Genomic DNA, 14,990 nt, shown 5'->3' with positions numbered 1-14,990 from the left:
CTTCAGTTGACTCTCCAATCAAAAGAAAATGTATTAATTGGCTTTATATTAATTATTAAGCGACATTCAATTTGGCTTTAGTTGTGGCTAATAATAGTTAATGTCTCGAGGACATCTTTAAACACATAGCACCAGTTGAGCATTCCAGCATTTATTAAGTGGCAGATCTGCCTTATTGTTTTCTTTTTTCCATGTCTCGTGCACCATCAGATTTAACATCAAATATGGAACGTGTATGCATGATCATGCTATATGTATGTGTTGGGTGCAGTATTGTCTTGAAGAGCTTTTCTTTGTGATTGTGAACGCTAATTATGCAAAGGTTGCTCACTTCTGGAATGTTCAAATATTTACAGTACTTTCTCTGTTGTCAAGGTGTGCTCTAAAAAAAATTAAGAAGCATTTAAATATTTGAAGTCTAAGGAGCGACAGTTCATTCTTAAATGTTCTACAATGTATATTTGTAAGAGTGACACATACACACACGCACTCAAATGCACACAGTGCTGTTAAAAAGCAATACATGTTGTATCAATGAAAGCCATGCCTGACGTATCAATGGATTTAACCTTAATCTCACAATGGACTGATATGATAATGCAAATTCACTGTATATGTCAGCAGCTTTAATTTTTCAGCAGTGATGCATTTACTAGAACGTTTTCAGAAACATCAAGACTTTGGGAGACTTTGATGATGAGTCTGGCTTGGGAATGTTCTGTTGTGAACATGCCTGATTATCAATTCAGTTCAGACAGACATTTGTTATGTTATCAGGCTCAGTTCAATAACATTTAAATAATACATAATAATAAAAACAAATAATTTATTTTGCTATTCTAAATTGATGGCAGTATGGGGAAAAAAACAAAAAAACATTTTGATCACAATCAGACCGTGTCCCTAAAAATGAGATACAGAAGAACCCTCAAAACAGCATTCTGTAGTGGAATTGTAGTGGGCAGTGGGTAGTTTTTTTTTTTTTTTTTTGCACTACAATGTCAACATCATGATCTTTATCCAGGTTGATCATTGTATAGAACACCATTCATTAGTATTCTGCAACAGTGTCTCATTTCAGAAAGGATTTCATTTTACCTCAAGGAGGAGCAGCATGCGGATGAAAGATGATATATTTGTGCAGCCGCCATTTTATTACATGCCTGGTGTAAAATCAAGCATGCCTGGCTGTGTGAATTAATGTGGTTTATGTAGGATTCTGCTGTGTAATGCAGTTCTAACTCAAAGGCTTTCAGTGTGGAGAAACAGACCAAGCACAGTCCCCACTGAGGGCCTTACGCAGGTATAAAGCAGGTGGCTGGCCATGGACTGTAAATGAAGGATCAGGATCTCATAACACCACTCGCCCCTGCCACAGTCTGCACTGACCAGCCAGCACACATTGACCCAAAGAGATGGAACTATTTCTGGCAGCCAGATCGTTGTAAAGTCTCCTTAGGCATTGCCATCAGAGCAGCCCAGATTTGTTTCTAAAGGGAACCATTTGCTGGAGCAAATAGCCAAGAGGCTTAGCTGCTTTGTCTCTAACTCCAGTTATGTTTTGGCTCCTTTGATGGATCTGGTTGGATTGTGCTGGTGGGGGAAAGCAGCTTAGACTTCGTTCAGAGATGTTTCCAAATGACTTTATTACCCTGCTCAAAAAAGCTCAAGAGATAAACATTTCAATCTCTAGATTAGAGATTTAATTAGAGTGGATCCATTATTCTTTTTAAATATTTATTAGTATTCCCACTCTTCCCTTCTGTCTCTCAGATCTAAATTGTTGGTTCTATTAAAAAATAACATGTATGTGAATGTCAGTTGGGAACAAAATGGAATACAGATATTGATTAAAGTAAAACCATATAAGCTATATACAGGCTCTAGTGACAAAGGAAAAACAGTTAACATCCTATGACGGTGTGGCATGTATAAAAATGCTCAGCAGGCCCAGTTGACCTCGGTTTTGAATCAAGATGGCAAGAGGAAAATATCTAATTGACTTTGAAAGAGGGTTCATTATTGGGGCTCAGATGGCAGGTGCTTCAGTCACAAAGACAGCTCAACTGGCTTGTGTTTCAATAGGACCTGTGACTAAAGTGACATTGGCATTTACATCAGGAAATAGGGTTGGAAATTGTGGTAAAAAGGGCACTCGATGACTGTGATGATCGTGCATTAGTGCGATTCATAAGAAGAAACAGAAGAGCAACTTTTCCTCCGGTGACTAAAAATGCAGGACGTGATCAGACTATGTCAGCAATAACAGTCAGTTGACAACTACATAGGAAGGGATATTATAGTAGGGTTGCAGTGCATAAACTCCTCATTACAAAGACGAAGGCACATTTGAGAGTTCAATGGAAACCATAGGCACAGGAGTAAAGAGATCTGGGAAAAAAATGATGTATTCCGATGAGTTATCCTTCATCATATTCTCAACAAGTGGGTGAGTGCATCTGTGGCATACACCAAGAGAACGGTACAGGCCTGAATGCTTAACCCCTACAGTGAGGGGGGTCCAGTGGAATTGTTATGCTGTGGGGGCATGGCTTGGGTTCACCCGTCCCCCCCAACACAAGCACAAAACACTCTAGACCCTAAGAGTAGACCAGAAAGTTTAAAACAGGCAATAGGAGCAATCCCTATACACAATTAGGCTATTCAAATAATTAGACACAGTACCAACACCTCCACCAGCACTACACAGAAAAATATTAATGTGATAACAGTGGTATTATTTCACAGCAAGTGACTCACTCCACCGAATGACAAATCTGAATCGCCAAAAGTACAGGGAATTGGCAACCGAGCCTGTATAAATAAATATACCCTTTAGTACATTTCATATAAAATAAATAAAAATAAAACCAAACAAATTTGCATTACTGCTTCCACCCCCCTCCCAACAACTCTGCCATAAGACGAGTCACCCAGCAGGCAAATGCACTCAGTCACAGTACCACAGAGAAACAGAATAACAGCACTACAAATCTATGCAAGCTGGGACACACAATTTAAAATTTCAGGAAGTGGCACACTCACTCCCGCAAGCCTCGCACCATGGGGAAGTGCTGTCAATTAACATACATTCCCCGGCAGCTTTTTATGAATACTGTTCCTTAAACCACACAAATACAAAACAGCCCTGAGCAGCACTACAGTGATAGCCATCACAGTTTAAAAGAATATTGTAGTTACAATAAATAAATAAATTCACTCACATGTCTCTCTGTTCACATAGACTTCACTAGAGAAAAGCCCAGTAACAGAACCAAATTAGTGAAATTTAAAGGACATGCTCATAACAGATCGGCATATTTTTTATGTTGGTATATTCACATAGGTCATAAGAGACAACTGTTAGCCTTTGCTAATAATGATTAGCATATTTGGCTAGTACCTGTTAGTATATGGGCATTGTTAGCGTATCTTGGGCAGTGTTAGCACAGTGGATCATAGTGGCCTGCTTTGTTACAATTCATACCACTCACAATGAAATTGAGTGTCTTTCAGGAGGTTTGTGCTATTCTCTAATATGGGGTGTCATATTCTATAGTGTAAGTATTTATAGGTGGCTCAATCATGTGTTATGTTTTATGAACCGGTTTAGCATGAAGCTAGAACATCGGCAATATATATATATTTTTTGTGCTATATTGTTTTATTGTAATCTTACTGTACATAATGCGGGGTATTAGTATTTCCATGGGCTGCACTTCTCACTTAGGGCATGGAAAATGCTCATTCCGAGTTACTGTGTGCTGATATGTGTTAGAGGAATGTAAAATGTCCCTTGGAGTCATAAACATAGTAATATTTGTAAAATGTCATCCCATCCCCATGCAACAAAAGAAACCAAAAACCACAGTGTTCCACATTGTATTGCAAATTTTTTTTCAGTGTGATAACAAACTTTCATCTTAAACTAACATTTTTAAAAATTATGTGCTTTATAATAACAAAATGCATTTTATTTCTTTTTGGAGAGAATTTGGCTAGGTTTTAGGAAATGTTAGACCTCTATACTGATGAGAAGATTTTGGGTAAAGTCCCCAAAGCATGACGCCATTGCTATGGCCTATATAGTGTTAAGGGAAACTCTCACTCGTTGTCGTCTTTGCAGGTGTGTATGCATGTGTCTAATTGAGAAACTTGTTTCTGACTTCTGAGCAAATTGTATCAAAGACATAGGAAAAAAAAAGAATCTGAATAATATTGGGCAAATTCAGGAGGAGAAAACATTAGAGGGTTGCCAAATATGGCATTTGTATTCGTCACCATCCCTAGTAGACCATCCAGCATAGTGACATTTTACAATATACTGTATTGTCATTTAGTTATTCTTTATGTCCAGCAGCCCATGTGCTGGAAATAGATGAGACTGCAATGTTTCTTTTAACCTGGCTTTTATTAATTTTGCTTAATTGACCATGAAGAAATGAATTAAGTTAATGATCAAGACCCATCAGTACCAATTCTCTTTCTCAGTCTTTATCAGCACATCAGTTTCCTCACATCAAAAAATGTGTGCAGCATTTGTCCTCCCACACATTATTTGAACACAGGAATGAATGGAGTCTTTGCTCCCAATGTCCTTCACTTAGGTGTGTCGTACACCTAAAATGCAACAAATCTGTACATATGCTCATAAAATTGCACATATTTTAGTTTTTCTCTTTTAGATTTTTTTCCTGGGATTTAGTATGCTCCAAGCTCAAAGCACATATAATTTAATAGGGCAATTTACATATTGAAGTTGAAAGTTTACATTTTATTATTAAATTGATTTGATTAAGAAGTCTATATGCTAGCTGCCACAGAAAAGGAAATGTAATTGCCTGCCAATGGGCATTGATTATTGAGGTATAGTAGTTAATTAAGCAAAATAAAAGAAAATGGGTAGAGAAAATTGGCATGAAGGTGAGACTTCATTCTTTTCCGTTTCAATTTTATTCTGAAGCATCAACAGTGAATATATAATTTCAGGTTTAGATCTTGGGACTAAAAGGGCTATAAATCCTACACGGATCACCCGATTTGGATGAAAATACCCTGAAATTAAAGCTGCATTTATAATATTCATTGTTTTATTTCAAATCCAGATTGAAATTTGTTGTTTTTGCTATATACTTAAGGCATTTGAATTTGAAAGATGAATATGAGACAAAAGTACAGACAATCAGATTTTATTTCATGGTATTTACATACTGTTTTACCATTTTACAGAAACAGCACTTTTCCTGTTGAGTCATGCAATTATCAGCTGTGCAAAATTAAGTTAATGGATGACTGTTAACTGTTGCTCAGATGTTTCCTTTTGCATTGATTGCTCACACATAAAAGAGCAGAGATATCACGCAGGTTTCCTTTTCTCTCATGCAAAATATATGTGAGCCCTCAAATTTACCCTGCTCTCACACAAAATTGTACGTGTGCCCTCAAACATGCTCTGCTCTTGCACAAATTTGCTGTTCTCTCACTTGGAGAGTATTAGAGTGCGTTCAAATTCGTCCCATGCTCTGCAAAAATCTCTGTATTCTCACTCAAACTCCCTCTCTTTGCTCTCAGATTTTTTTAATACTATAAGTCCCGGAAGCAAGCCTACACTGCACATGTTGAGGGCAAAGTATTGCAATTCTCATAAAAGTGAATGCGGTATAGAAGGCAAAATAAAATGTCCTTGATGGTATTTTGAAACTCAATTAACTACCGTTACGTTTCATATGAAAAGTAGATTGCAAATATATGTAAAATATAATAAAATATTCACATTTTAATACATATTTTCCCTAGACTTCTGGACCAAAGCATACATTGTTTCACAAACTGCTGCACATAATGGAATTTATGATCACAAAAAATGCACCAGTGTGGTTTTCTTTGGTAGTTAATTCACTAGGATTTTCTACATTGAATTCAATGGGCAGCAAGCTTTTTTGCCCTCAACCGAGCACAGTTGAAGCTGTTTCCCATTACTTCCTAGGCTTCCCTGTCTGGCTCTTCCTACCCTATCCAGTTCTTATGTACGCTCTATGGAGCAAAAACACTGCTAAATATCTGCTAAATATCATAAACAAATGAGAATAAGTTGTGGGTTTGACCAATGAAATTCTTAGACATATTGCTCCCCCACATTTTCATTTGTTGCAGAAGGACAGAACCGCTGGTTCAGGAAGTATTTATTTTTCTGTTCGACATTGGAAATTTCACTTTTAACTTTATGACACAGAATCATCAGTTAGCTGTCTGCCTAGCTATCTCTCTAGCTACATTTAATGAGGGCAGATTAAGCGCAATAACCAGTCAATGGCCCATGTGGGATTGTGAGCTCTTGAGTGTCAGGCCACTGTTATTGTTGAACACTGTAGTTCTAATTTTCTATATTGTGAAGATTATTTTCCTGTTAGAAACTACTTTCCGCATATATAGGCTAGTGTGTGGAGGTCACAAGTAGAGACAAGTAGCATCCTATAGATTTCCTCCCTTGTTCCTCTCTACTAATAGTTGGCAATGAAACCTGTTCATGTTTATTTCACTTGCTTTTATATATTTCAAAAGATATTTTGGTTGTTTTCTTTTTTAGTTAAAACAGAGATTGTATTTTATTCATTTTATGTGTGTCTGAGCACACTCTCATTGGGTTAATAGACATACTCCCCTTTGTTTTCCCCCGAAAGTGGGAATGAACTATCAAGTACCCAGATTGCCTGTGGTCAATGAGGCTCGTGGATATTGTAGTTTTTAGTATTGACATACCAAACTGATTGGGAAAATGTGATTTCTCATGAATGAAGAGGAAACATTTATAACCAAAGTCCATAAAATAATCCTATAGTATTGTTTACTTGAAAACACCTGTCTGCAAAGGGTTTAAGTTTCAGGAGTACATACAATGTGGCTAAAAAAGTGAAAATACACAATAAACAAAATACTATCATTATTATTTCATCATAGATAGATTGGTTTTAAACAGTAAAATAAGCACATTCATTTTTAATTCTCACTATTTTAAAAAAACACACCAACAAGATATCGAAACAGAATATCAAAACAGAATATTTGTTGTCACTATCACTGCTGGCCTATGCCACTTTGTCTCTGCAGGCCTCCATCTCTAGAAGTGATACATGGTATTAAAATCAACATCACACTTTCATCGTCAATTAAACTATTTTGGCAACACTTTGAAGTGAAGGTCTTATACTTTAAATCTGCAGTTCCTGCCAACAACTGTGTCCTCCTCAAGGCTGTTTTCCACCTTGTGCACTTGCTTGTATTTCCCTACCGGATGGAAACAGCCTGTACATTTGTTTGGCTTGGCTTGGTCTGCTACTGTGCCATCTGACTTAAAAGGGACACATGTGGCCCTTCTTCCATGAAACTACCTTTTCAACCTACTGGTAAAGGTGTTACTGGCTCTCCTGGTGGCCATCTGCACACAGTTTCAGAGGGACAGCACAGAAACTGGGTATCAATTACAGCAGTTTGGAAAATCTTGAAATAAACATTGCGCAGGTCGGCTAAGGAAGAAAAACTGTAGTTGATGACCGACGAGTCCTAAGAGCTCTGAAGAAAAACCATAAAATCAACATTCAGTGACATCACCAGCAGTCTCTTGAGGGCAGGGGTGAACATATCACAAGCCACCATACACAGACTTTGAGAGTATAATTATAGAGGCTGCACTGCAAGATGCAAACTTCTCATCAGCAACAAGAATTGAAAAGCCAGATTAAAATTAACCAAAAAATAGTTCTGGAACAAAGGACAGAAAATACAAAAATAAAGCTTTACCAAAGCAATGGAAAGCTGAAAGATTGGAGAAAGAAAGGAATAGTCTATGATCCAAAGCACCCGTCCCTCATCTGTGAAATATGAAGGAGGTTGTGTCATGACTTGGGCATGTATGGCTTCTGGAACGGGATCACTCATCTTAATTTGTAATGTAATGGAGGATGGCAGCAGTAGGATGCATTCAGAATAGTATTGACAGATTTTGTCTGGCTATGTACAAAGAAATTTCTACAACCTCATCGATCGGCCTGTCTACACAACCAAAGAAAAAAAATTGAAAGTTTTGGACTGGCCAAGTCCGTCACCTGATTTAAATCCAATCGAACATTTATTTCACTTGCTGAAGAGGAGACTGAAGATAGGAACCCCTGAAACAACCATCAACTGAAAGCGGTTGCAGTGAAGACCTGGAAAAGCATTCCCAAAGATACCAAATGTCTGGGGACAACAATGGGTTGTAGACTTGTTGCATTTAAGGGCAAAGCAGCCAAATAGTACAGTTTGTCAGGACCGTGAGGATTGAGTATGTCTATGTTTTGAATCCAGCGATTTTAACAGCTAACAACCTTGTTTAGTTTCCGATAATCTGAATACCAAACACTAGTGTGTCAACAGTTGAAACCAGTTGCTTATCCAGTATATAAAATATGTTTAATTGATTTCATTTGGTAATTATTAAAGATATCGAAATCTACAACTCACGACCAGATTAAAATACATTTTACAAGAGTTACAAGAAAACATATTCAATGCCTAATCTAAAGATGAAGGTACTACCTTAACAAACGGATGTTACAGACACGGACAGGTTAAAGTCGCAAAATAATGATTGCAAAATTACTAAACCACAGCTTGTTTCTTGCAAATAATCCCCCCCAAAAAAACTGAAAAAAGTTATCATTGACCACAAAAAGTGTAAATGCAAATGTGATTCCAGTTTTCCAGACAAAAGTACACATGGAAAAGCAATTCTAGCATTACAGGGAACATTTCCAGTCACATTCTAATAGAAAACAGTAACTGACAACAAAGGGGAACCTGAAACAGCGTGTTGCATGAGTGGAAGAAACGAACTGTAACAAACGGAAAGTCATACACACTTAGTGCACACTTAGTGTACATGTGGGGTAATTTCACCTGTGATTGATTTTCAAGTAGATACAGTGTTACATCTTTCTTGGAAAAACAAAAAGCATTTTCAGAATGATCTGCTGATTCATGAACAAGCCAAACAGTGTTTGTAAAGAAAATCCCTAACCCTCAATTCTGAGGCCAAGGAAAAAAGCTTGAATTCAATCCGCTGGGTTTGCTGTGGAGCTCTGAACCTATTTAGGAGGCTTTCTAATGAATAAAACACTAACCATGAATTCCTGAAAAATTAATTCTGGTTGAACAAAGTGATTGATGGCCTGATGTCTGAAAAGCAAAAAAGACCTCAGGCACAGCCCTATAAAATGCTCTCTACTAGCTGTCTTGTCACTCAGTAAAACATTGAAAATCACTGATATGAAAATTCAACAGTGTACTTTGACAATTTTTTCCCAAAATTATATTGGAACTCTCAACTCTTGTTTGTAGCTGCAACCTGTCAGTACTAAATATTTCAATTTGAAGATGACAGTTGGCCACGGCCATTTAGTGGCATGACATACTTGTCAGGACTGCTTGCTTTCACTGTAGGAGCTGAAGTGCAGCTCCTGCAGGTGTGTAATTACATTATTGTTGCATTACAAATGTGTTGGTACCCCTTGTGTCACACAGCTGAAATTGCGCCTGTGATTGAATCAAATTGCGGACTGGCATGTGCTATCACACTGGCACTCTCAGCTGAGCAAAAGAGTAACTGTTTACTGTCTCTTCACACTCCCAAACTCTCTGTGTTCAGCATGTTCAGCATTATGGGACTGTCTCTGTAGCGCTAACAGCATGAAATCATAAGCTGAACAGTACAGTACAGAAACCATATTATCTGAAACCTTGATTTGAATTTGGCCCTGTGATTTATTTTCAGTTTTGGAGTCATGTGATAGCCTGTTTACATTATTGAGGCCAATGTTATATCGAAACATATATTGTATAACTGATGCTTGTTATCTCCTGTTTCTTTTGGCCATTTCACATTACAGTGGGAATTAGGTTGCAAGGACAGTAGGCCTCTTGTCTGTACATTCCCACATTGTGTTTCTGAACCCTATCTTCCTTTTCCCCCAGCCGATAAGGATGTAGATGAGTACTACACACGGAAACGGCACCTGCCTGACCTGGCCGCTCGTGGCACACTCCCCCTGCATGTGATCAAGATGACCCAGGAGCAGCAGGGCACAGCGCAGCGGCAGCGTCCCCGACGTGTGCAGAGGGCCATGTCCCAGGACCAGGTGCTTTCCCCAGAGAGGGGCACTGTGCACGACTATGGCGTGTCCTCCTATGACATGTCTGCTTACGGAGGGCGCATCCTGTCCGATGAGCAGCTGCTGTCAGCTGAGCGTCTCCTCTCCCAGGACCGCCTCCACTCCCAGGACCGCCTCGTCTCCCAGGACCGCCTCTACTCACAGGACCGTCTCCACTCCCAGGATCCGCTCCTCTCTCCCGACAAGATGATGTCACTGAAGCGCTCCAGCCTCCATGACAAGGCCATGTCCAGAGCCCTGTCCCACACAGATGTGTTCATGCCCACCACGCCCATCATGGACCGGTACAAGATGACAAAAATGCACTCTCATCCCAGTGCCTCAAACAATGCGCACAACACTTTAACTATGAACCAAACTGCCACCAAGCGGCAGGCGTTCGCAGCCCGACGGACCCACACTGTGGAGCAGCTGCATTACATCCCAGGACACCACCACCACTACCGCACAGGGAGCAAGACCGAGGTAACTGTTTAATTAGGACACACAGAGCTTTCATTGTTGTCCAAGAGCAGCAAAGATGGCAAAGAGCAGCACCAACAATACCAACAACAACAGGAGCAACTAGATTAGAGTAGTCCCAGCAAAGTCATATTGGCTACAGTAGGGTAAGATATTTTTTTTTAACTTACCAACTAAATTGGAATTTGTTTTCAACACTTGCTTTCCAATTCATGCAGTGTTTGGTTCCCATTTGACGGATAAAGGATTTAAAAGGCAGATCAAATATTATGCGACTTTTAAGGGCTTCGCAGGTTGGCACATAAGGAGCGATATCTCAGTGGTTTCCGGTATGAAAGAACGACATGCTTAAGGATGTGGAACTGGAATAAAATTGTAATAACTTTATAAATATATACATATATATCTACTATTTGTTCTTACAGTCCTAGTTATAGCTTTAGAGATTCTTGAACTAAACTGGTGTTAGCACTTCTATTGGTGCCTCTCAAAAATGCTCCATTTCAGTAATGAAGTGGCTTTGTGGGTTAAAAAGCACAATCAATTCAGAAATGAATTTTACGTTTCCTTTTCATTTTGGTAATGGCTAGCACGTATCAGCTTATCGTTAAAACAATGGCAATTCCTTTGCGTAGATGATTGTAAATAGGCTATACTAGCAGCAGTAAATGGGAGAGTCTACTGGTAGGCTTTTGTACTAATAAAACTATTTATGTTGTGGAGTCACATATATTGGCCCCAATTTCAGAATAGACAACCCAATGAACAAATACATGACTTAAAAATGAGTACAGTAAAGTATGTGTGTGTATTTAAATGTGTTTGTAGACTGAGAAGTTGAATGAATGTGGTTGACCGACAATATACCACTGTTGATATCCGGCTTTAGACTGTGTCCCAGTGATTCTCAAAACATGTAACTATCCTAAGCTAGTTTCAGTAGCGTCAAATGATACTTCATTATTTTTTCCAATACGGAATTTTCTTTTACATCCAATGTTTGTGCTTGGCCAGGAAAAGCTGCTTTCTTTCTTTCTTTGTTTATTTATTTCTTTTTACATATCAATAAATCTGTGTATATAAAACACATTTGTTTGCATATGTCAAACTGGAATAATTATTATTGTGTATTGGGTAAATTGTTACAGATGTCTTGACTAAAATGAAACAATCAATGGAGACTATAATATAATACTAGCAAAGGAAAGATTAAAACTGTGAATTATTTGTCAAGATGTTTTAATTAAAGCAATGCCTTATATTATAAATCCCAAACAATTGATGAACTTAATATTTTCTCGTCAGCATCTTTCTCAATTTTGATGGAGACTGGCCTTTTATTCTAATTTTATTTATAATCTTCTTAGAGGATGATGTGAGGAGTACCAGCAATAGATAGATAACACAGATGATACCTCAGATTTTGGGAAAGACTGTAGGTTCCTAAAGAGGAGGGGAAGTTATTGAAAGAAAATATATAGTATTAAATCAAATGTGAAAAACTGTCTAGAAAACAGTTATATATATATTTAATTCAGTTTTCAATATTGTTTTTGGTTTTGAAGAAATATATTTAAGAACTCATCGAGAATGTCTTAACGCAGAACAGAGAGATGAAGGTATGTAATAAATCCTGCCCACTGGATTGTTAAAAAAAAGTCAATTTTGGAGGCCCAAAGAGTGTACTGACCTAGTATGAAATATTTAAGTGGTAAAGAAGTTATGTTAAATATCAGGGTCGACGCCAATGCTTTAATTATTTGAAATGGGTAACACTTACAGTATTTATCTGTTGCACTTGCGGTGTGCATGCTAATTTTGGAGACAGATTCAGTTGAAAATCATTTCCCATTGAATCCCTTCCCCTGTCTGGCATTACCCTCATGACTATTACATACAGTAAGAGCAACTGAATCATCATTGCTCATGTTTTTGAAAAAGGATTTATTTCAGTACTTCAGTACAATGTTTTTTTAGCAAGCCATCTCATGAAATGTAAAATAACACACTGCCTTATATTTTTTTATCACTCAGTTTTAAAGCTGAGAGAAACTGGAAGGGACTGTAGTCAACTCAAAAAGGAAAGTACTTAAGTTCAAAAATCTTCCAGAAAAGGGCTTATGTAATTGTTCTGATAAAATATCACGATTAATAACCACACATTACATTACTATATTGTATGTACTTTATTATCCTTGCCACTTTCCTTTTCAGAGAATTCTTAGAATATAATATAAGTAAGAAATAGGTTTTCCCCAGTTTCTGAGCTTCTACTGCTTATCTTATCATTGTAGAAATGATTGGCATTCTTGGTACATGATCGAATGTGATAGTCAACATTTCCCATATCTACATTATGTGAAATCATTGTTTCAGAACACAATCCTTGTTAAAAGTAAAGTGCCATTTGTGTAAAATTGTAGTAAGTGTAAATTATCAGTTGTTATTAAATTCTCTTAGAGGGGAAAATATAACATAAGCCATTTAATGCAGCCCTCCAGTTTACTACTCAGAAGTGCAAGGAGGCCATTTTGGTCCCTGCCACAGGCATTGTGGCTAGCATGGCTTTGTTTAATAGAAACTGTATTGTAGGGTTTACTGACTACACGCTTTACCCACTAGATCTACAGTACAATCGTGTAATCACGCGCCAAACCTCCAATCATGTATTGCATTTCAAATACAGCAAACCAATATTGTCAAACCTAAGCCACCGTTTGGGTTTGTTGTTTGTATGGGTGCTTTCTTACCTATCTGCTAGAACATTCCTTTGTCATATATTGCAGTGATGGGATTGTTGAGCACATGGTGTCACAGAGCTTTCAAAAACCCATAGAAAGATGTACACACAGTGGGAGATCTCACATTGCATGTCCTGAGACTTTTGCCAACAATAATCTATAAGATGCTTTTCACAAATGGAAACGTATTGTTTTTAAATTCTAAATTGCTCTCACTATTTGATTTACATTATTGAGTATCTTTAATGGAAATATAAATTTTAATGTGAAACAATAGAACATATTTTGTGTCTTATGTTTTTGGGATCAGTATGTCTTACCTGCTAACCACATTGCATTTCTCTGCTGTGTCAACACTTTATTTCCATGCAGTTTTAAACTCATATGCTTTGTGATAGTTGATCACCTTCAATTATGACATAATTATACATTTTATAGTAAATACTCACTGACAGAAAAAAATATATTACTGAAACATTTTATTCTTGGGGACAGTAATTCCATAAATGGGTGCAGTGGTATTTTTGTGTTTAGGTCCATTCATGGATATAATGTTTATGGTAGTATTGATGATGAAGTACCTTTGTATCTGTGCACAAACTATGGTTTACTCATTGAATAAGCTTCTAAACAAGCAGTATTTGACTGTTTCTCTGTAAGTTTATTGTTGTTCATATTTACTTATGAAGCACATTCTATATGTACTGTAAACATCTATAATCAGATTATTAACTTAGAATCCAACAGAATTTTTCACTTACCCATTTATAATTATTTATGGATTTAAAAAAAAAAATAAAACAAATAAAGCTATCTTCACAGCAATGTTTTTTCCTTCAAATCTGCATAACTCAGTTTTGTACATTTGAGTGATCTTGCCTTCAATTCATGTGTAAATGGTCTCACAGTTTGCAACCTTTTGTAGAACAGATTTTACCAGCACTAGAAACAAGAATGATGTTTGATGGACAAAGCGAGCCGTGATTGGGATTATACAGTGGATGGAACCCTTGCATCACTAATTCCTCATTTTTCACAGGTGGCCTTCTTAATAAAGTGCTACTGTCATCATAAATTTACCCCTTGTTTTTTTCTGCACTCAAAATGCAAATAAAGAGAATGAAAGAGGCTTTAGGACCAACACAATCAGTATATCAATGGGGCACATGCATACTACAGGCTATAGTCTCAATGGTTAATTTCCATTAAACTACAGAGTAACGTTTAATGGAATGGAATGGAATTAAATTCTGTCTTGCTGCAGCGGAAAACCTATATCAGAGAAACCCAGGAAGCCCATGAATGTCGAGCAAGTTTTCCAATTTTGCTTTTTACTTTCACTGGCACTAGATTTGATAATGAGGGTCGGATTTTCCTGATCAAATTCTGTGTATTTCTCTCTCTTTTTGAAACTATTCATTTTCAAATAATTCTATTTTTCTGTATTCAAATTATTGTATTTGATACCAATCAGTGTGCTGGAGTAGAGAATCAAAATGACAGAACTCATGTAACGTTTGTCACAATCATGTAGTTTTGCATTTATCTGTATTGTTGCTTCACTTCTTTTTAGTTTTTGCTT

At 37.3% G+C, this 14,990-nt stretch overlaps 1 protein-coding gene across 3 annotated transcripts in view; it reads left to right on the top strand.

Annotated features, from left to right (window-relative positions):
• The window catches only part of LOC135248424 (protein shisa-6), an 89,103-nt gene extending 74,870 nt beyond the window's left edge, over positions 1 to 14,233 (top strand). For all 3 annotated transcript variants that reach the window (XM_064323066.1, XM_064323063.1, XM_064323065.1), the window contains one exon: positions 10,009 to 14,233. In XM_064323066.1, the coding sequence (XP_064179136.1) occupies positions 10,009 to 10,682 (674 nt within the window). In that variant the 3' untranslated portion in view covers positions 10,683 to 14,233. The remainder of the gene's footprint in view (positions 1 to 10,008) is intronic.
• The last annotated feature ends 757 nt before the right edge of the window (positions 14,234 to 14,990 follow it).

Source organism: Anguilla rostrata, chromosome 2 (assembly GCF_018555375.3).
Source record: "Anguilla rostrata isolate EN2019 chromosome 2, ASM1855537v3, whole genome shotgun sequence".
In the NCBI taxonomy this organism is placed as follows: Eukaryota; Metazoa; Chordata; class Actinopteri; order Anguilliformes; family Anguillidae; genus Anguilla; species Anguilla rostrata.
This window is presented reverse-complemented; position numbering and strand designations above follow the sequence as displayed.